Source organism: Myiozetetes cayanensis, unplaced genomic scaffold (assembly GCF_022539395.1).
Source record: "Myiozetetes cayanensis isolate MyiCay16 unplaced genomic scaffold, myiCay2020 scf5-8, whole genome shotgun sequence".
Classification (NCBI taxonomy): domain Eukaryota; kingdom Metazoa; phylum Chordata; class Aves; order Passeriformes; family Tyrannidae; genus Myiozetetes; species Myiozetetes cayanensis.
In genome coordinates this window covers 7,225,042-7,247,179 of record NW_026087742.1, presented here as the reverse complement: position 1 = coordinate 7,247,179, position 22,138 = coordinate 7,225,042, and the positions used below count along the sequence as shown (strand labels likewise).

At 37.7% G+C, this 22,138-nt stretch overlaps 1 protein-coding gene across 2 annotated transcripts in view; it reads right to left on the bottom strand.

Annotated features, from left to right (window-relative positions):
- Positions 1-22,138, bottom strand: part of GBE1 (1,4-alpha-glucan branching enzyme 1) — a 145,948-nt gene that overhangs the window by 49,778 nt on the left and 74,032 nt on the right. For both annotated transcript variants that reach the window (XM_050331890.1, XM_050331891.1), the window contains exons 8-10: positions 6,867-6,982; positions 5,448-5,575; positions 860-958 (exon numbers count right to left, since the gene is read on the bottom strand). In XM_050331890.1, coding sequence (XP_050187847.1) covers positions 860-958; positions 5,448-5,575; positions 6,867-6,982 — 343 coding nt within the window. The remainder of the gene's footprint in view (positions 1-859; positions 959-5,447; positions 5,576-6,866; positions 6,983-22,138) is intronic.

Here is a 22,138-nt window from a genome sequence, read left to right as displayed (position 1 = left end):
TGGCCCTCCACCTCCTAGTTACAAAATTGAAAGATGCTGAAGATAAGTTAATTTGTTTTTTTTATTTTTATCTACTCACTATATTTATTGAAGTATTAGTGGTAATATAAACATTTATTGTTTTCAGATTATCATGATTGCCCAAGGGATTTGAGTCTTATCTTCTCTCTAACTGAAAAACCTTCTCTAAAATATCAGTAGGAGGTTTTTTAGATCATTTAGCATTTTATTCCTTTTTTTGTGATTCTCTGTATTAAGGAAAACGAGATATAAATCCTTGTTGTAGTCAGTGTTTATTAGTATATTATTGTTCTTGAAGAGCATTTACAGATTTTTATTATTCTTTCTGAAGCCCCCCTGTACCAATTGCAGGTGTTTGTATAATTCCCTTGGGTTTACTTTGGTTAAAACTTCCAGCTCTATATTCTATTTCAAGTAACACACACAGTGCCAGGAGGGTTTGTTGCATGTTTTTGGGGTGATTCTTCAATATTTATATGCATATGGTTAACATATTATCTACCTGTTCCCATTCCTTATAGATTACACATTCTACAGCTATTGCAAGATACAGGTTACTTCAAACAAATTGAGTTTATGTGTATTGTATGAAGAAAAATATCAGCTAGAATGAAAAGACCAGCCCCTGAACTTCCTCACCTGAAAACCTCCATAATATCTGACAGCTCTCATTGCAGCCACTAATGCCTGTGCTCAAGCCTGTCAGGATTTATTTCAATAGGACATTAACAGCAGAGAGAGCAACATTTGTCAGTAGGATTTGTCTGTGTGTGCTCACTGACAGAAAAACATGCCACTCTGAAGAGCAGAATGTGTTTTTGAAGAAGTTCTTTCTCACCTGTATCCACTTGTCTGGGATAGCCATGGCCAGTCGATAATCAAAGCCCCCTCCTCCCTCTTCGACAGGACGACAAAGTGCTGGCATTCCAGAAACATCCTTAAAGAGATTTAAAAAAACACACTCCCAGCATAATTTCTATGGCATTTCAATTACTAGTTCGTGTTTTCTATCATACAGCAATACTTGTATAGAAACACTCTCTAAACACAACCCTGTAAACAGCCTCACAGACTCACCTGGTTAAGGGAGGTTAAAACAAATAAACATCAGTGATTACTACACCCAGATTTGTTGTTTGAATGCAAAAGTTACAGGGAAAAGCATTGGCTTCTCATCAAATACTCTATCTCAAAATACTTTAGTAGAGTAGATATTTCAAGAGGAAGAGATCTCAGTATATGCAGAGTTTGAAATAATTAGCTCTCTTGAGCTCCATGTAATCAATAGAAAGTACAAAGTAGTCAACAAAAGACAAATTAAACCTTCATTTTGTTTATTGATATTTTGCATAAAGAATGGCATGAAAAAAAGGCTAAATATTAAGTACAGTAAGGAAGTAAAATATGATCCCTATTATTTCCCCACTGTGCAAAACCAGAATTATTGATCAAGCTAGTCCTGGAAAGTGACATGATCTTTGCATAATTTTTCATCTTCATGTTGATGGAAGCTGACCATTCTTAAATTTGTAATTCCAAGTTCTCAAAATATTTATTTCACCATGTTCTGAGGCAATTTTTATCACACAGCATTCTCTTTCAAAAAGTTAACTTATCTGGACAGAAAATGCAAGTCTCCAATAATACGAAATATCCATCATTACTCAATGTTATTAACTTATGTGGTGGAACGACTTCTCACTGACAAAGGTTATGGATTATCACACACATCTTGCATCTACACAAGAGAATTTATGGAATTAAATACTGACTGGAACCAGGGCCTAATTAGGAAGCTCATTCTGTTTTTCTGGATTCAATCCAGTTTTTTCAATCCAGTTGCTGCATTGGACTAGTGAAAAAGATATCTGTAGTTATACACATACACACACACACTGACATAAGTGAGGAGATCAATCACATCACCATGGAGCTCATGGATGGCATCCCGGGGTGGAAGACAGGGCTGCCATCCAGAGGGACCCTGACTGGCTGGAGGAATCAATCACAGAAAGCTCAGGAATGTCACCAAGGGCAATTGTCAAATCCTGTCCCTAGGATGGGTGCAGGCTGGGTCAGCCAGGCTGGGGAGCAGCTCTGCTGGGAAGGCCCTGGGGCTCTGGGCCAACAGCAAGCTGAGCATGAGCCAGCAGCCTGCCCTGGCAGCTGGGATGGCCAGCAGCATCCCAGGCTGCCTGAACAGCAAAGCCAGGAGATCAAAGCAAGGGATTATCCTCCTTTAGTCAGCAGTCATTAGATCACACAGAAAACTGCAGCCACATTCCACATGCTGTAAAAACCAAATAATGAAGTAGAAATTCCTTCCAAACTTTCTGACGTGATAAAAGGAAGTTCAGTAGCTCTCCTGAATCAGTCAGAAAGGATAAGAACAGAATAATGGTCTCTGAGTTATAAAGGACAGGATGATACGAAACAAAAGCCTTTTTCTCTGATGCTATGATGCCTACCTGGACAAGGTCCAAACCTGAAATTTAAGCAGCTCACATCTATTTGTGTCACAATTTCAAAAGCCAGATTTTAGGAAGTAAAATTCTAAATTTAATACTATTTATATCTATCTACAAATTTTAACTGAACATTAAAAAAAAAAAGAAAATGTAGCATTAGTTTGTTCAGTACATCTTCCCCCAGGAAACTTCCTAGCCTGATGTGGCCCTCAGACCACCACCCATTACTGATCTTTCACATAGGAGGCTATGAGGCAGCAATATGTAGTCCAAGGGCAATCAAAATGGTTTTCAGGGCCTTGGGAAAGCTGGTAAGAGAAGCTGAGGCACAAGTTATAGTCTCCTCTGTAACTCTAGCTGAAGGCAGCAACATTGGAAGAAACAGATGGTCTATTAATAAATTGCTCCACAATCTGGTGTCACCACCAAAATGCTGGTATTTTTGACAAGCGAATGGCCTTTGCAGCACTAGGCATACTGGCATTAGATGGGAATCCCCTCTTCAGCAAGGTCTCCATTGGGACCAGTTTAGGTGGGCCCACGGGAATCTCGTGAGGTTTAACAAGACTCAAGTGCAAGGTGCTGCATCTGGGTCAGGGAAACCAGCAGTACCAACCCAGGCTGGGGGATGGAGGGATGGAGAACAACCCTGCCGAGAAGGACTTGGGGTGCTGGTGGGTGAGAGGCTGGACATGACCTGGCCATGTGCACTGGGAGCCCAGGAAGGCAAACATATCCTGGGCTGCATCCAAAGCAGTGTGGGTAGCAGGGGAGGGAGGGGATTCTGCCCCTCTGCTCTGCTCTGGTGAGACCCCATCTGCAGTGCTGCCTCCAGCTCTGGGGTCCCAGGAAGGACATGGACCTGTTGGAGCGAGTCCAGCAGAGGGCCATGAAGATGATCAGAGGGCGGGAGGATCTCTCCCACAAGGAAAGGCTGAGAGAATTGGGGTTGTTCAGCCTCAAAAAAACAAGGCTTCACGATGACCTAATCGTAGCCTTTCAGTACCCAAGGGAGCCTACAAGAAAGATGGGGAGGGACCTTTTGCAAAAGCATGTGGTGATAGGAAAAAGGAGAATGGCTTCAAACAGAAAGAAAATATATGTAAGATAAGATATTAGGAAGAAGTTCCTTATTGTGAGGGTGGTGAGGCACTGGAACAGGTTACCAAGAGCAGCAGTGGATGCTCCATCCCTGGAAGTGGTAAAGGCCAGGTTGGATGGGGTTTTGAGCAAGCTGTTCAAGTGGGAGGTGTCCTTGCCTATGGCAGGGGCATTGGTACAAGATGATCTTTTAGGTTCCTTCCAACCCAAGCCATTCTGTGATGTTATTATTAAACAGCTATTCTTTAAGCATTTGTTCAGACCCAGGTTGAAAATGAGCTGCCAATAAAACCAAAAACTTCAGCAGTAGAAACCACAGTTGATTTTTCGCCTGTTTGCTTTTTTAATACTTTAGGCATGATGTAATTTCACTTAATACTTTTTCTTCTCATTATTATAAAAAACTTTAATCACAGCTTGATTTAGAAGACCAAAATGAAAAAAAAAAAAAAAGGGCATATCGTCAGTAACACCTAAAAACTTCACAATTACTAAGACAGTGAATATACAGAACATTAAAAGCTGTAAAAATCATCAATTATATTAATTAAGGAATAAATTAGAATTAGTTATGGCTAGAGAAAAGTCATTCTTCATTGACTTTTGTAATTTTCAATTAAGTCAATAGTTTCTCCTTCTGAAATTCTCCTTTAACCATGCAGCACATTGATCAATTCTATGATTTGTGTAGCAACTCCCCAAGGCAGAAAATTATGTATTGAAAAAGAAGCAGCTTTCAACTTAAGCAAGAGAAACTGAAGACACATCTTATTAAAGAAAACAAACAAACAAAAACCCACCAAAACTCTTAGGCCAGGTAACACAAGACAACTGAACTCAAAATTTCATTGGAAGGAATATTTATGATCTTATACCACCTAGAAAATTAACATATTTCACTTCAAATAAGCCAATGAAACCACCTCAAGTTCACTGGTAATTGCTCACCAGATGCTGTTTTTGATAGCCTGTTGTTTAGCTTTTAGCAGTGATTGTCTATAATAGAAAACTTTACCATAAGTAAGAAATGAAGTTAAGCTGTACTTTGTTTTCTGAAAATAAACAGGAAATTCTCAAGCTCTCAATCTCTAATGTAGTATTATTAGAAATCCAAATAGTCCCTACTTTTATCAGATAGATCCAACTTTTTCTTTTAAATAAAATTAATTTTTGAAACATAGTAACAGACAAAATCCTCAGTGTTTACATGTTTTTTCTCTTCTAGATAAAGACAAAATATCCATGAAAACATACCTATTCATAGAATTTTAATGCTCTGGTGTTTCATACTATTACAAGTTCCATTTGCCAACAATATTTTTCTGTCAAAAAAGTTAATTGATCTCAATCAACTCAAGTAAGATAGTCTATTCACTCCCTCAGAAACCTGGAGAAACTTAATAGTAAATTTAAGTTAGCCTATACATTCAACATTTATAAGTTTATTGCATTTAATTTGAAGGGGAATTGTCAGTTATACCAATATAATTCAAAATATGCAAAACCACACTAGGGCTGTTAATTTTTAGTACCCTGAAGCACTAGTGACAAATGGCTATCATGCACAAGAAATAAACTAATAAAAACAAACCTCATTACAAGTTCAAGGTGATGAAGGAAAAAAAGAAAAAGAAATCACCACATTAATTAATAACCTATTAATGCAGAGAAAATTCCCAAAGCGCATACTCAAGTTGTTTTTCCCCACCAGGCAAAGTCTGTCCACTAATTAATAGTTTTCAGCTCATGTCAGTTCTTGAGTACCCAAAGTGTGACTCGATAATTAACAAGAAATTCACACCCCGAAGCAAACTAATCAATATTAATGTTATTGAGGGTGGCTGATTCTGATCTTACCTCTGCTATGGTTATGCATTCTGGATGTAAGGAATTAATCATGTGATTGGCCAGCATCAGATAGCACAAAGCATCTTCATCCACGTGTAGGCCAAAATACTCATTGTAATCTCCACTGAACCCTGTGCCTAATAAGACAGACAGTTTTAAAAGCTACAGTCAGGTTTCCTTTTAGAAAACAGATATTTTGCAATATTCCATTTTATAAGCACCACATTTATTCATGATTTCTGATCTATCCGCAGAGCAGCAAAACAAGCTTTTAGCAAATCTGGATTTTTTTGGAGCATTTATAGAATATGTTGAGTTGGAAGGGACCCACAAGGATCACCAGCATCCAACTCCTGTCCCTCCACAGGGCAGCCCCAAGAGTCCCACCCTGTGCCTGAGAGTACTATCCAAATGTTTCTTGACTCTGTCAGGTTTGGTGCTGTGACCACTTCCCTGGGGAGCCTGTTCAGTGCCCAACCACTCTCTGGGTGAAGAACCTCTTCCTGATATCCCACCTAACCCTCTGCTGGCACAACTTCAGGCCATTCCTTAGGTCTTCTGTCCCCAGAGCAGAGCAGGACAATCCCCTCCCTTGACTGGCTGATGATGCTTTGCCTGATGCCCCCCAGGACACGGTTGGCCCTCCTGGTTGCCAGGGCACTGCTGACTCATATTTAACTTGCCATCAGTCAGGACCCCCATGTCCTTTTCTGCAGTGTTGCTTTCCAGCATCTCATTCCCCAGTACATACATATATCAGGGGTTGTTCTGCCCCAGATGCAGAATCCAGCACTTGTCCTTGTGATTTGGTGATTGTCCAGCACTCCAATTTGTATCTCTGTGGGGATCTTTTGGCCTTTGAGGGACTCAACAACCAGGGGCTCTCAACTGCGCCATTGCCAGCTGGGAGTTCCATACATTCCAGCCCCTTCATCACACATACCACCACCCTCCTGCCTCTTCTACCCTGTCTATCCCTCCTGAAGAGCCTGTTGTCATCCACTGGGGCACTCCAGCCACAGGACTCATCCCACGAGGCTTCATTTATGCCAATGATGTCATAAACCCTGGGACTGGGCCAAACCTTCAAGCTCCTCGTTTCTTCCTCCTGCTGAGTATGTTGGTGTAGAAACACTTCAAATGTGGTTCATTGTAGCAGACACCTCATGGAGCAGATTGAAGGATCCCAATGGTGCTGAGTTCCTCAAGTTTTGGTGTGCCACCCCATTGCTCATCACTGGCAAGCCCGGTTTTATGCCCTTCCCCCCCTCTCCTATCTAGATTAAAGCTTATCCTTGAGCCCTGCTAGCTCCTGTTCTAAAACCCTTTTTCCCCCCCCTCTCCGAGAAACAGTGAACCTGACAGCATTATTTCCACAGCAAGAGCTGCAACAGCACTGCTGAGATTAGAGCTGATTAAGTTGCTTACCAATGCCATGATGGTGATACAACATAGATGTAACACCATCAAACCGGAATCCATCAAAGCGGTAGTCTTCAATCCACATTCTCAAATTGGACAGAAGGAATCTCAAGACTTCCCAGCTGAAATAACATGAACACATTTTATAAGCTTTAAAAACCTTGGGATCAAGTAGAATTCATCATACCATGTTCCCCACTTGAATATGTAGAACTTGTACTGTGGATTTTACCATTTTAATGGTTTCTTCCCCATTTTTTATTGACCTTTCCCTAAGAAGTTTGTCTTCTTAAGTCTTTGTCTTTTACTGCACATAATTTTAGGAGTGCAGATAAGAGGTTAGGAAGAACTGTCCACACAGACATTTAATAGGCCAGTGTCTAAATATATGTACTGTATTTTACAAACTTGCTGGGGTAATTTTTCTTTGCCTGCCTAAGGGAAAGATATTACAGAAATGGAAAAAAAATTATAATAGGTAAGATTTTGTCCCCAAGATTTTATGAATTTACAGCAATTTTTAGGCATAAAGAAGGTAAAAAAAGCTGTATTTCCCCACCCCCCTCCCAGATCAGCTACAAATCACAAGTCACCAGTAGATTACCAAATCACCTGCTATTCTGCAAATTTACACATTTGAAGAGTAAACCAACTTATGGAAGTTGAGGAGATCTTTTTTTGAAATTCAGAACAACACAAATGGGGTATAACACACACAACACACAAAGCAAGTATGGATGTGAAATAAAAAATATAGAAGAGGTTCCAAAGTGAGCAAGCATGGGGAGACATTTGTGAGCAGAATTTGATATTAAGGAATAAAACAGTATTAGGAACAGTTTTCCTACTATTCTTCACCTCCTCTTCCGCAGGACACTGGTCTCCATAGCTTCAAGAGATGCCCCATATCTTGTTTCTGCTCTCCACCCTCCAGGGCACAACTCTCTCTGCCACCCTCAGCACGGGCTGCCTCAGGTGCGTCTCCTGCAAGCCACGGCTCCAACAAGTTCCTCCATCTCAGCCAGCCAGCACATGACAGAGTGAAACTTTTTTTGCCAACATCTTCAACACTTGCCATTTCTATGATTTCTCTCTGATTAATTTTCCAAGACAGCACAACTATGAGCCCACTTCCTACCAAGTTTGTTTTCAGAGAAGCCGCTCTCTGGTGGGTGAGGTGGAAGGGGTAACCCAGCACAGAGCACCTCAGTCAGCATCACTGTTCCAATTTACTTGTGCACACAGTAGGCACAAGGCAGTGAAAGGGACCCTTTCTACATTTCATTTAACAGACATCAGAATCAGTAAATTGCTGAGGAAATTATGACACAAGGAACACACTCCATTTTAACAAATGTGCATAATTTCCTTCCTCCAAAAAGCTTCTACAAGGATGCTTTAAGTCTTGAGTTAGTTGTATTACATGAAAAAATGTGTGAAAACACTCCCAAACTGGACAAATCCTTATCTCACCAAATAGCCAATTCTTATTTATTTCCATAGAAATTAGAACATTTCTCCTTTTCTTTGCATGCACAGCACATAGATATATATCATGCATATAAAGACAGAAATATTACCAAATCAAAACATCCAAATTTAGGAAATGTGAATTCCAGTTCACTGTGAAGTGCCTCATTCAATCCCTTTCCTCGGCATGCGCAAGATTTTTTTTTGGTTCCATCCCTGTATTCCCCTCTCCCCAGTTCATCCAATTCACAAGTTAACACTATACAAGGAAGATCTCAGGAGCTTGTGAACCTTTTACATATTTGTTATTTCTCAGGTGAGAGAATTTGCAATGAATGAACAAGTGGGAGAATGTTCTGATATTAAAAGGAATAGAAAGATATAAAAAGTCCTACAAACTGGCAAACTGGTTACAAAAAAAACAGCTTTGAGCCAACATTTGCTGTATCTTTTTCTGACCCAGCATGAAATTTGCAGAAAGTTATTTTCTGCAAGCTAAATACTGTGAGAAAAGTCAAAGCAGTAGCTGCATTACAATAAAAATAGTATCTCACACAGAGTTAAGATAATACACATACAAAGAGTACATTAATTACTAAAAGCACCAGCCAGACTTAAAGGCTATTTCTTCTCATTTAGACTGCTTGACTTTATAACCTTAAAGTCCTTAATATGGTGAAGAGGATTTTTACATCTGTAAAATGTACACAGAAGTCTCAAAACAGATAACAAATGTAATTCCACCACTGAAGGTTGAACTTTGGGAAAAGATGGAGAATAAGTGCGAAAATAAATTGTAATGACTTTTAGATGAAAAAGTGGCTACGGATAAGAACAAACAAGATGAATTTGTTGAAACAAAGTATTAGTTAGCAAATTGATGAGATCAAAAACCTGAGTAGGAGCAGCAGATGTTTTCCAACCATCTGATTGCACATGGGAGAAAAGATAAATAAATAAATAAATCATTCTAGTCTAAACTAGGAAAAATTCAGGTTTAGGATCACTTTTAGTAAAGTTATCAAACACTAGAAACCATATTGAATTTTAGAGAGGAATACACAGCTCCAAAATATGAGCCAGAATAACATTTTTTTTAAACAAGCAAATCACACAAACTATACAAAGGTTCATTTTTTCATCCAAGTCAATTTGTTTATGGGAGCAGCAGCATTAGACACAGAAGTTGACAGATGTAACAAATGACTTGGCAGAATGCCAGTAGAGGCCAAAATTGAAGATGCATAATTGAAATACATCCACCACAGAAGCAACAATTCAGGAACATTCCTAAAACACTACATTCTTGTAATTTTACAGAAAGATATGTAAACAGGATAGAATTCATTAAGAATGTAATTTCTCTTGGGCAAAAGCCATATCTTAAATTATATCCTAAAATTCTCACATTTTTGCATACCATAAAATTGAGAAAGCTCTTTCATTGCATGCATGATCAAAGAGAGGAAAATATATGCTGTATCATCATTAAGGAACAGAATGATTTACAGGGCAAGAAATTTAAGTAATTCAGAATTCACTCAGACATCATTCAAAACAAAGAAGGTCTTTGCAGAGTATTGTTGGAGTTTTTTCCTCACCCTTGGCAGCCCATAGCTCACTGTACTAAAAACAGATTTTTTGTTTGAAAAAGTGAAATGAGCACATCTACCTGGATGACCTGGTTTCACAAGGTGATAAGAAATTTAACAGTTTTCCTATACCAGGTCAGCAGAAAACCTGTACAATTGCTTACAAGACACACTCATCATTTACTTTTTGCCTCTATACTAATAAAAAGAGCAAAATAACGATTCACTATAAGCATTCTAAAATCTGATCCATGATGAACATGAAATACTTAGATGCAAGTAATGGATTCAAACCAGTTAATTTTCTCACTATGGACGAAAAAAAAAATATTGGCTGTACCTGATACAGTTTGAAGATGTAATTCTTGAACCATATTAATGGTGGCCTTCAGGAATTGCATTTATTATTATATATTATAGAACTGTTGACCTTATAAGAATGCATGACTTTTATGATGGTATACCTCTTTCAGTTCTTAGTGTTTAATTACCTTAACACATAGTGCCTAACCACTGAATTGCTATAATACCACTCAAACTATCCCCAAACACTTCAACAGTTGACTCACTTAAATTCCACCAATGGATTGCTAAACAAAGAAATCGGCATTCAGTCTGATATTGCTAATTTTCAGTGAATCTGGCACAAGTTGTTTTATGGACCAAACATCTAGATCTGATACAGAGATATTTTTTCTTCTTTTTATCACTGCTTACCAGCATAGATCAGTTTGCCTGCTGTTTAGATGCATTTTGTCTAGTCAGTTATATGAAAAGGGCAACCAATCTTATCCTATTTGGAAAACAACCAACAAAACAATAAAACCCTTTGTATTTCACCCTTCTTAATCTACCACAAGTAATTCCTCTCTGTCATCCATGCAGTATCATTGCCAAATCCCAAGTCGTCTCTAGCCATAAGGGATTGAGAAGCTGAAGCCGTGTAGGAGGTGCCTATGGTTTAACTCACACTGCCAGGCTGCTCTCCAGACCTGCACTCCTAATTATTCTGAACAGCATTCCATAGGAACATACAGGTCTCTGTCAGCCAACAGAACCTGATCAAGTCATTAACAGACCAAAAGAGCTTTTGCCTGGCAATCCAAACAGCATTATGCCTCAAAACAGACTATGCAGATAACAAACAAAAGAAGAGCTATCCTCCTGGGGCATATGATAACCTGTGAGCAAAAGAGGTCAGCAGCAACATGTCACTTCCACTGTATCAGTCCCAAGGAAAGAGAGAAGCAAAGAATAAATTTTTTCCCCACAGCAACAACCAAAGGCACTGATGCAGAGTGCTAGTTTTTCTGGACTTAGGAATCTTGGAAGTGCACTGCATGACTACATTCTGTACAGCCAGAAAATAATAAAATAAACCACCTCCCCAGGCAGTTCTATTTCAGCAATCTTAAGCCAACTCACATTTTAAAGTTAACATTAGGACACAAGAATAACTTAATGAAAAAGTTTATTGTGGAAACGATTAATATTAATTTTAATATTAATTTAAAATAAATAGAAGATAGCTAAGAAAAATCTTGAGGACAGTCTCCTCTTTAGACTCCAACTTCCAGATACAGCAGAGCTTGGTTGGTAAAAGCTTTCAGAATGGCTGCAACATTCTTACAGGATTCTTGAATTACTCTTCAGAGTGTTGCAGTACTTTTGGTATTATTAAAATAAATTAATATGACCACATTGCTTTTTTAACATTGCCACCATAACAAACCAATGCAAAAGATAATCATTGTGGTCATGGTCCCTTTGGTGAAGCAGTTCCACTCTGAAGGTAATCTGAGGGCCACAAGGGGACTTCCAGGTTATCAAATATCTTAATTACTATCCCATTGTCTTTTCCTTCCCTACTTACTGCTTATAATCAACTGCTCGTCACTTGACCTCTGTTCTCTTTATTGTGAGGGTTTTTTTTGTTCTAAAGAGAAATAGATCCATACCATGACCTCTCTGTTTCACTTGATTAGATTCTGTTTGCTTTGTTACCTTTATAGAATTCATACCCTAAAATTATCAACCATAAAAATCGATAATTTATATCCTGAGATGCAGCAAAGGTGTTGACAGTGTCAAACTACAGATCTGCAACCTTTGATCTTCGGTCTGTAAAGCAGCTTTATCTTTTAAAATACATTTTGAACTCCAAGGTTTCTCTTTCTTTAATGTCCCGTAAGACACCAAAAACACTATTAGAGAAGCTCCAATCACCAATTAGATACCTGAGGTTAAAAATATCAGTCAACTCTCCTTACAGCTAACAAAGGGTCCTCACTTAGGAAATCCTGATTGACATGGCAAGTTCTTGGGACCCAACCTTGGAACAAAGAGAACTCACTACTGCAGAATGCACATATGTCACTGCAAGTGGGTGAAAGGTTTTGACAAACTGCAATTGCTATGCAATTAAAAAAACCCAAAAAACCAAAAAACTTTCAAATTATTTGCCTGCTCAGGTTCATGCAGGAGCAAACAGCACTCTGACATCAGTAAGGGAACAAAGACCTACATTAGGGACACGTGAAAGAATTCCGAACTATAAAGAAGTAAATGAATAAAGACGAACACTGCACTTCTGAAATAATAAAAAAGAAAAGACAAGCAAAGTTGAGTATTGAAATGCAGACATTTGAAAAAATACCAAATCTTAACCTCAGGAGGTAGAGACAACATTATTCTGAAGCAGCACTAGATTATCTGACTTGCCAAACATTAACCCACTTCTGTCCATCCTAGAAAATCACTGTCCCACTGAATATCAGAGTCTGCACCAGAACACAGCAAGTGTTCTAAACTGGTCTCAAGTACAGAGTCTACCCTGAGGCCAGAAGAGGATGCAATTCCTATTACAGAAGTTTGGGACACTAAGTCAGTGATCAGGATGAAGCCTCAGGATGATCCTGAAAAAAACTTGTGAAGCTTCTCTGCGGCCATCAAGAACATTTCACTATCTAAAGAGACAATGAAAAAAAGCTAACAAGTCCTCATGGACTTAAAGCAAATCCCTGGTGACAGTGATGCAACAAAATGTCACACAAAGTGGATGGAACCTGTTAAAAGTCACTCTCAAATCTGTTTCTTGTCAGGTATTCAAGCATCAGATCCCACATCAAGTCTGCCAGCTGTGAGAAGAGCAGTGGTCACAGCGAAACCCAGCCCTTGTTCAGATCAATGCCTGTGAACCCTTCAGACATGTGATTGGCATCCAGCTTCCACTGGGAAGAACAGATCCCTCTGCAGAGTATTACAAAAGGTCAGGGCTTTTTGCTGTGCTTTTGTTTTCAATAAAAAGGGTGCTTAAAGGTAGTAGTGGTCACTGATATCAGTTTTCCCAGTAGGAGTGGACTTCTGATGTACTGCTTAAGGAGTTTTCCCATCTAGAGCAGCTGGTCATTACACAGTTGATTCCAGGAAGAGTGAAGTTTCCAGCTGGCTTCCTAACTGGAAAACAGTCACAAACATTATCAGATGTGGGTCAGCCAGTCAGGTTTTTAAGGAAGTCAAGATTATATCTTTCCCTGTTCCAAGACGGTATTAGTTTATCTTGAACACAATAGTTTCCAGGCAGGTATTTCTCACAACCACTAAATGCCTCTCACTCATGGAAAGAACTAAGATGAAAGATGGATGGCCACAGGAATAGAACACCTTTCATCATAGCCTCTTACTCCCAGCTGTTCTGAGCACTCTTACAGAAAGATAAAGATCTTTAAAAAGGGCAAACAGGAAAAAAGTTGCTTTCTCTATTTTTATAGGACATTATTCCATTAAGCTGAACTGTGTATGAGGTAAAAAGACTAAAAATAAAACCCAATATATGATGAGTGCCTCACAGTCATGAGTTGTAAAAAATTAAAAGTAGTTGAGATTCTCCATTATTTACAAGCCCGTGCTGAAGAGAAATTCTGGAATTTTGCATTTGTGAAATGAAATTAATAGCAAATACATGACCTGGGCACTTCTAAATCCAGGAAGAGGATTTTATTCTTAGCCACAGAAATTGAAGATTTATAATTAGAAAGCCAATGATATTATGTAATCATAGACTATATCAAATAAGTCACTGAAAGACTAAAAGTTTCCTCTAACACTTAAAAATAATGGATATTTTTATCAATAGCTGTGGCAGAAGACATCTTTGCTCAACTGCTAACATCCCATTCCATGAATTAAAACAGAAAAGCTCAAAAGCATTTGAGAATTTCAAGGCCAGCCTCCAAGAAAAAAAAAAGTCTTTAATTATTTAAGCAGTGTTATGAAAAAGTCATGAGAAATCAAAGTGAAAGGACTATTTTCAAATTTGGAAGCATTTGTTCAGTAAAGATCTGAAGTTCTTTCAAAAACTAAATCATATTGGTTTCTATTACAGTAAGAAGGTCTCCCCTGAGAGAGTTTTTCTCCAAACTAAATAGTCTGAGACAACTTATATATATACATGTAATAATGCTAATATATATTATACATAACATACATTGTGTTTTATACAGTTGTACTTGTCCATTTAAAAAATCCAGTAAGCAGAACACTGGTTATTACATAGTTTTTCATTTTTTTCTTTTGAGAGTGAACAAGAGTAGAAGCTTTGAAAACACAGAGGATTTTCTATTTTCGTTCAAATTGGAATTCTAGAGTGCCACACCAGACAACAACCCTTCTGGAACCATTAATCCTGATCCCCCCAAAGTCAACTGTTATGCAGGGAGAAAGTACTTTCATTCAATATGTTGCAAATAATGTCATAGCAATATGCACTTATTACACTTAGAGGCTCCTATTCAGCAATTGCTTCGGGAAAATTTCTTAGAAATAAGCACACCCTTTATTCATAAACAACCAGGAATTCTGAAGTCTTACAGAAAGTATTTTAATTTTTCTCCCCTCAAAATTCTACTTGTTGCTGCAAAGCGGTACCATACAGTGAGGTCCTTGAGGAGTTATGGCACAGATGAATACAAGACCCAGTGAAATTAGGGTGACTGAACATGTGCTCAAGAAGAAAAATTTTCTCCTCAACATGAACTATATAAGGGTTTAAAATATCAAGTGAGCAGCAGTGTCTTAGGCTTACATTATTTAGGCTACTCCTATCTACACTTGGTAAGAGTAAACTAATATCCAATAAAGCATTCAGTTACTTGGCCTAGAAAGGGAAGCAATAACTCAAATACTACTCAGTAAAGGTTATGTCCTGCAAAACATGAATATAAGAAAAGCCTTGGAGGCAAAGCAGGTTAGTACTTATTGTAATGAAATTTAATATTCTTGATACTTTTGGCTCAGAGGATTTCCTTAAGTAAATAGAAAAAAAAGTAAGTACTGAAGACAATTACCTGCAGTTTTAACAGAGCCTGCAGGGCACACACAATTTAAAATAGAGAAAGTATAAAAAATAAAATTACAAAACTCTTTAAAGTGCTGATAAAGCCTACATGGATTTCAGCTATGATTTGGATAAATTAGCACTAGTACCACTTATGTTCAACCCAAGTAAATTACACACTAATAAAATGAAAATCTTTGAGATCATTTAAAATTCTCTTCTCCCAAAATAAGCTTCTTAGAAAACATTAAATTTGTTTAATCATATAATCAACCCTACAAATTAACAAAAAAAAATTTGCTTTTCTGCAACATGCAACTGAACCCCAACTTTTAAGATGTACCATCAGAATTTGCATACAATTTTATGCAATTGATGATTTCCATAATTAACCTGAGATCTCAAGCATTTCACAGTAGTTTCCTGTTCAACACTGGATTTGCTTTCAAATTAAGTCCTAATTGTAGTGCAGAAATAGCCTACAAGCTATTACATAGGAGGTGATTTGAGATTTTAAACAGACCGTTATCCTGAACTTTACCCAGAAAACGCCACCAGAGTTGAGAAGGGGATGGTGAAGATTCAGGTGTCAAGAGCTATTTAACTACTTAGTTGAGAGGTGTTTTTTCTCCCCCCAAATAGTATCCTATTATGTATATGTATAAGAAGAGAAAATAATCATCCTCAACTTTCCATATTTCCCATATAGGAAAACAAAATTACACTCAAAACCAATTCACTCCATTAGCAGTGATGAAAATATTAACAACCTGGTAAATTGTTAACATTTTTAAGCTCTACTTTCTCAAAGCCATCTTATTAGAAGCCTGAAACAGTGCTTTCTGTAAACCTAATTTAATTTATTACTTTAAAACACTGGTTCCTCAATCCACGCTCACACAAGTGACTCCAAAGGGACACTGAAGTGGTGTCTGGTTCACTGCCTTTCCCTCGGTGTTTCCTACCTGACCCCCTGTTCCCAGCCTTCTGTCTGAAGAACCAAAACAGAAATGTGGTGGACATTTGCTGCTGTGACCCCTACCCAGGTCAAGGTAGGATTCTGAGCACACTCCATCCCCCTCAAACACCCAGAAACTAAAGCTACAGCTGACAAAGCACTAGTCCTTCTCCTTGCTGGTGGTAAACACAAAGTGCAAGAAATGCCAGTCTAAAACCAAATGCACAGACACACAAAAATATTTAAAGCATTAGTATTATGCCTGTACCTTCCAGATGAAAATGCAAATTGGTTTAATTTGAATTCAGGTGGATTTTTTTCTAATGCTAATGAATAGGAATAGATATTTAAGAAGTAAAGAAATAAAATTCTTCATAAAAGAGAACATTTTTAAAACACCCAAGTAAAGGCTTTAGGAAAGTGAAACAAGACTAGACTTCTGCCCTTGAGAAAATTCCAACATTAGTACAAACATATCATCAAATACTTGTTTCTAAAAGTGAACTGATTATTGAGAAGTCTTTTTTGGATACAGATGGTACCAGAATATAGTTGCTGTGGTGATGTAAGGCTCAAGTTCATGTGTACCAATAAAACACTAAAAGAACCTTATCAATCTATCATTCAGTGTCCATATGCTATTACAGGTTACTTTTTTTAAGTGATTAACTTGAAAATCCCTAATCAAAATATTAATCCTAAAGCAGAGCCTTTCAGCAACTTTTTATGTTACCATGGCAAAAACAACCTCACAAGGAACAATTATTATCACAAAGGAAAACTGAAAAGGGGGTGACTCTTGCATTTTACCATCTTAGGACTTGTACTTGAAAATATGATCTGAATATTCTTTTACTTTAGTCACTCAGAGGCTGGCACACTGAACCCCTGAAGACTTAATTTCCTGACTGTGTTGTATCGACCAAAAGACTATCCTTCCCTTCCTCCCAACTAGACAGTTGGTGGCAATCTATGGAAAGAGAAGAAAATTTCAAGATGAGTAGAAATGTTCATTATCAGTCATCATCAAGTACAAAGAGCACAGGAGGCTTCTGAGATACTGACTCCATGTCCTGAATGGTAATCTACTGAAAGGAAAGCAGGGTCTAAGGGAAGTTCACTCTTTATACTAATATTAGCTAATACAAAGATTAGATTACTTCCTCTTACACTACCAGCTTTTATCCTCAGCATAAACAATTGCTCTCCATACAGTCTAAAACCTTCTTTTCAGCACCACAGGTCAAGACTGCTCAGCTATGTGACAGACTTCAGCATGAAGGGCAAAAAGTTTGTACAATGAATTACTACGTTCACAGAGAAACACTCCCAGTGGAAAGCTCAGAGAGCCTGAAAACTGTCTCATATCATCCCCAGCACAAGACTCAGGAAATGACTCCAAGGGTAAGCAGCCATCTGGCAAAACCAATCCGTGCACGCATCAGTCCCCATTATCTTCCAGCAAGCACAAAATGCAAAGTGCACAAAACAGCCCAGAAGATCTGAAGGGTTCATATTAAACAGGAAGCCATTCTTAAGCACAGCACAGTACTTCTCTCTTTGCTGTACTTTTTGAAGTTGCATTCTTCAGAAATGTAATTAAAGATAGATATTTAGCTCAGATTATGCTGTGCCTATAGAGTTGTGAACTTGCAAATACATTTTCTGAATGCTTCCTAAATACTTCATCTAAGGGAACTGAAAACCAGGTTTATATTCAAAGACACATGGTTTTTAATCTCAATTTCCTACTAGATACTGTCATTTCAACTATATAATTTGCACTTCATGAAGATTAATATGAGGACAATAAGTACATTTACAAGGGATTGTTACAGTAGCTAAAATATAAGCAAAATTATTATTTGAGTTGTCTCTGGTAAAAATAGCTACAATGTAATTTTTTTGTACTGATACACAGCTATACTTTGTTTTATCCGTTATTCTATTTTCCAAGGATTATGCATCTATTTTAAAACCTTCTGTGACCTGAACATATTTTAAAATACCCACTATCTTCCTGTAGTCAAAAAATTTGTAAGCTCCACAAAAGACAGGTGGGAAAGATACTATGCCAAAGCATAGCTGTATTTCCACTCAGTTGTATTTCCATCAATTCACTGAAATTAAATTGTCACAATTCTGATATTATCTTGAAAATATTGAGAGAATAATCAGTGTCCTTCTATTAGATATAAATTACAAAAAGCATATTCTACTGTCTACAGCTTACTTGGAAAGCTGTTTAAAAGCAAAACATTCCTCCATATTTCAAAAAACTTTGTGTACTGTATTTACATGTTCAAGTGCCCAATGGAAAGGAAAGTTTAGATAATTTTAAAAACAACTCACATTTCTCAAAGATATCTGATTAGTGCACTAGAACTTTTATATTAGTCACAGAACCACATAATTATTTGAGGTGGAAGCGACCTCAAAGATCATCTAGTTCTGACTCACCTGCCATCGTCAGCTCAAAGTCCTGTCCAATTTGACCTTAAATGTTTCCAGGGATGGGGCATCTACAGCCTCTATGGACAACCTGTTCAGTGTGTGATCGCCTTCATCACAAAAAGTTCCATCCTCATGTCTTTCCTCATGATCTAAATCTACCCTCTTTCAGTATAAAACCACTGCCCCTTGTCCTGTCACCACAGGCCTTGGGAAGCAACCTCTGCCTTCCTTATAAACCTCCTTTAAGTATTGAGAGGTCCCAATAAGGTCTCCCCAGAGCTTCTCATCTCCAGACTGAACAATCACAACTCTCTCAGCCCATCTTCATGAGAGGTGCTCCAGCCCTCTGATCATTTTTGTGGCCTCCTCTGGACTCAGTCTAACAGGTCCATAATCTGTCTTGTGCTGGAGGCCCCAGGGCTGGACACAGCACTGCAGGTGAGTTCTCACAAGGGCAGAATCACTTCCACTGATTTCCACGCTGTTTTTGATGCAGCCCTGGGTATGACTGGCTTTCTGGGCTGCAAGCACACATCACCAGGTCACGCCCAACTTTTCACCCACTTTCCCCAAGTCCTGCTCAATCCATTCCTCCCCCAGCCTGTACTGATACCGAAGAGCGCCCCTGTATTGTAGAGAGCCCCAATCCATGTGCAGGACCTTGCACTTGGCCTTATTGAACCTCATGAGGTTTACATGAGGTCCACTCCCCCAGCCTGTCCAGGTCCTTCTGGATGGCATCCCTTCCCTCAAGACAATCAACTCCACCACCCAGCCTGCTACCACCCACAAATCTGTTGAGTGTGCACTCAATCCCATCATGTTCCTGAGGGACACCACTTGTTACTACCTCCATTTGGATGTGTTAATCTACCACTACAATTAACACATAGGAAATATGTATTTATTTTTAAAGAGTAAGGTGTTTTCATGGACTTCCATGATTTTTAATTGAAATCAGAGCAATTATTACTACTACAGCTATCTCCTAGTTCAGATCATATTTCAGGGCAACTACTACTGATCCTGGCTTAAGAGGGAGCAGAATGATAGCAAATTTTGATTAAAAACTAAGTCTGAAGTGGAAATTTCATAACCTTGTAGAAAAACAAATTTTGTTATCTAGGTCAGGATAAAATACAAAGAAAGCTAAAGCTAAGGTTCTCTGAAATAGTTTAAAACAAGTTTGCCTTTGCATATATTGACAGTTCAGCATTGCAGGCAAATGAGTTGCTCATATCTTGGACTCCAATCAAATTTTTTTTGTATTTCCAAATTCGGGTGCAGATGGCTCTGTGCTAAGAGCAACTGGAGATGCAACCTGCAGAATATTCCCTCTTTCCAGTATACAATTAATTAGTTTATAAGAATGCTATTTAATTCTACTTTCTGTCACTAGCTTTGTTAGCCAATACCAGATAAGGATTAGAAAGAACATCCAGCTTAAAGTTGTTTCAGTTTACCCATTTCCTGACAGACCTTCAGTTTCCTCCCCACTTCACCCAGTGATAAAATAAATACCTTGGAATTTCTTAAAACATAGTCAAAGTAGATTTTCATCTTTTCCAATGCCCTTATCCAAGAACACAGTGGCAAAGGAAGCCTGAAAACATGGATAATGTAAATTTTAGTGGTTTGGAGTTCACTTTTTTCTTTTCCAAAAAGCATCCACTGTGTGAATCATCTATGGGGTTTAAGCCCCCAGTTAATTTTTAGGAAGAGAAATACAGAATTTCAGATTTCAGGGTAGTGAATGAAGTCTAAAAATCCAGAGTAATAAACACTAAATACTCAAATCTGAAAACAGGGGGAGATACAACAGTGGAAATCTTTTGGGATATTTTTTTCCCAAATCACATGTTTGGTTGACTGATTACTCCAATTCACCAATTCTTTGAAACAGACATACCATAGACTCATGCCAAGAGTTAAATTTCAGCAAGAATAAAGGAATTTCACATATTCCTGCTGTCCCTAAAATCAACTGTATATTCAGCAATTTGAAAGATTATGTTATTTATTTCCCTAATTTAAACACCAACTTTAAGTACTTGTTTCTGTACAAGTTGGATTAAGTCCAAGCCTAATTCATTTCAAATTAAGTAAATTAAAAGAAATCCATTAAATTTAAATTACACGGTGCAGAATAAGAAACATTTTTGGCTTGTAGCTGTGACTACTTTTACAACCTTAAAAGGTCATTCTTTCAGACAAACTTGGCACATGAAGCAATAAAGTATATAGAATATTTCCTTTGAGAGAACAATTCTATTTATTATTATTATTTATTATTCTAATTATTTACCATTCTGACTAATTTGTTGCCATAATAAATGAAACAATAACTTAAATGGGTTCTTTCTATTTTTTTTTCCCCTCTTCAGGGTAGAAGAGGGAATTTAGCACTGCCTCCACCTGCTTGCAAAAGGTCAGGGTATGAAAATGAAACACTGACCAAAACAAATATCTCAACTGAATAGTACTCAGAGGGATCATTTTACTTCCAATTGTGGTTTAACAATGAATGGATTCTTTCTTCAAGAGACATCAATTTCTCTTTTACTTACTGTACTAGAGAAGTCTCTTAGAAACTTAGATATAGTGCAACTAATAAGCCTGTGCCAAAATGTGCTCTAAAAATCACACACCCTGATCAAAGGTATCAAATGATAATGCCAATCTCCAAATATTTGTAAGCTAAAAATACAGGCCCTGGGGTCTGGCTGAGCTGGATGCTCATTCTGACAGGGTGAAAGGAATGTGGTTTTACTCCACATCATGAAGTGACAAATTCTGTGGTGTCTACATAAATCCCTCCAGCCCAGAAATGTGTTTATTTAATCAGGAAAGTGACAACAGTCATTACTTTACTTTCTTTACGTATCTCTAAAGGAATATAGAATGAAAATAATGACAGCAAAGAGCATTCTTTTCTTGTGAAGCCCTTTGATAGATAAACTCAGCTAAACAGCCTTAGTGCAATGAATAAATATATTATAGATACAAAAAAAAATCCATACTTTTACTTAATAATTCTCCAGCGAACTTCATTCTCAGCTCTTTGTTTGAACAAATTGAGTCATCTTCTACAGAAGAAAACTACTACAGTAGTGATTTATTATATGTGGATGTGCTTTTTCATTCTTGTTTATTTGTTCACATGTATCTACCCTTGAAACTACCCTTGACAAGACTTACTGCCCAATAATTATGACTAAAGAAATCAAAAGGAGGAAGGTCTACAAAGTATTACTTGTACACTTGCTTCCCTCTCTGAAATAAGAGGCAAGTTAACTGTACTAGACTAACATAGAAAAACTTTTGTCAACTATCTAACCTAATAACTAACAATGAGGGCAATGAATTTCTTTTCTTTCTGAAGAAATTTTTATCAAGTTTCAAGAGACTACAAGCAATTGTAATATTCATACATACATATAGATCCATCAAAGAGATACAGGTATGAACC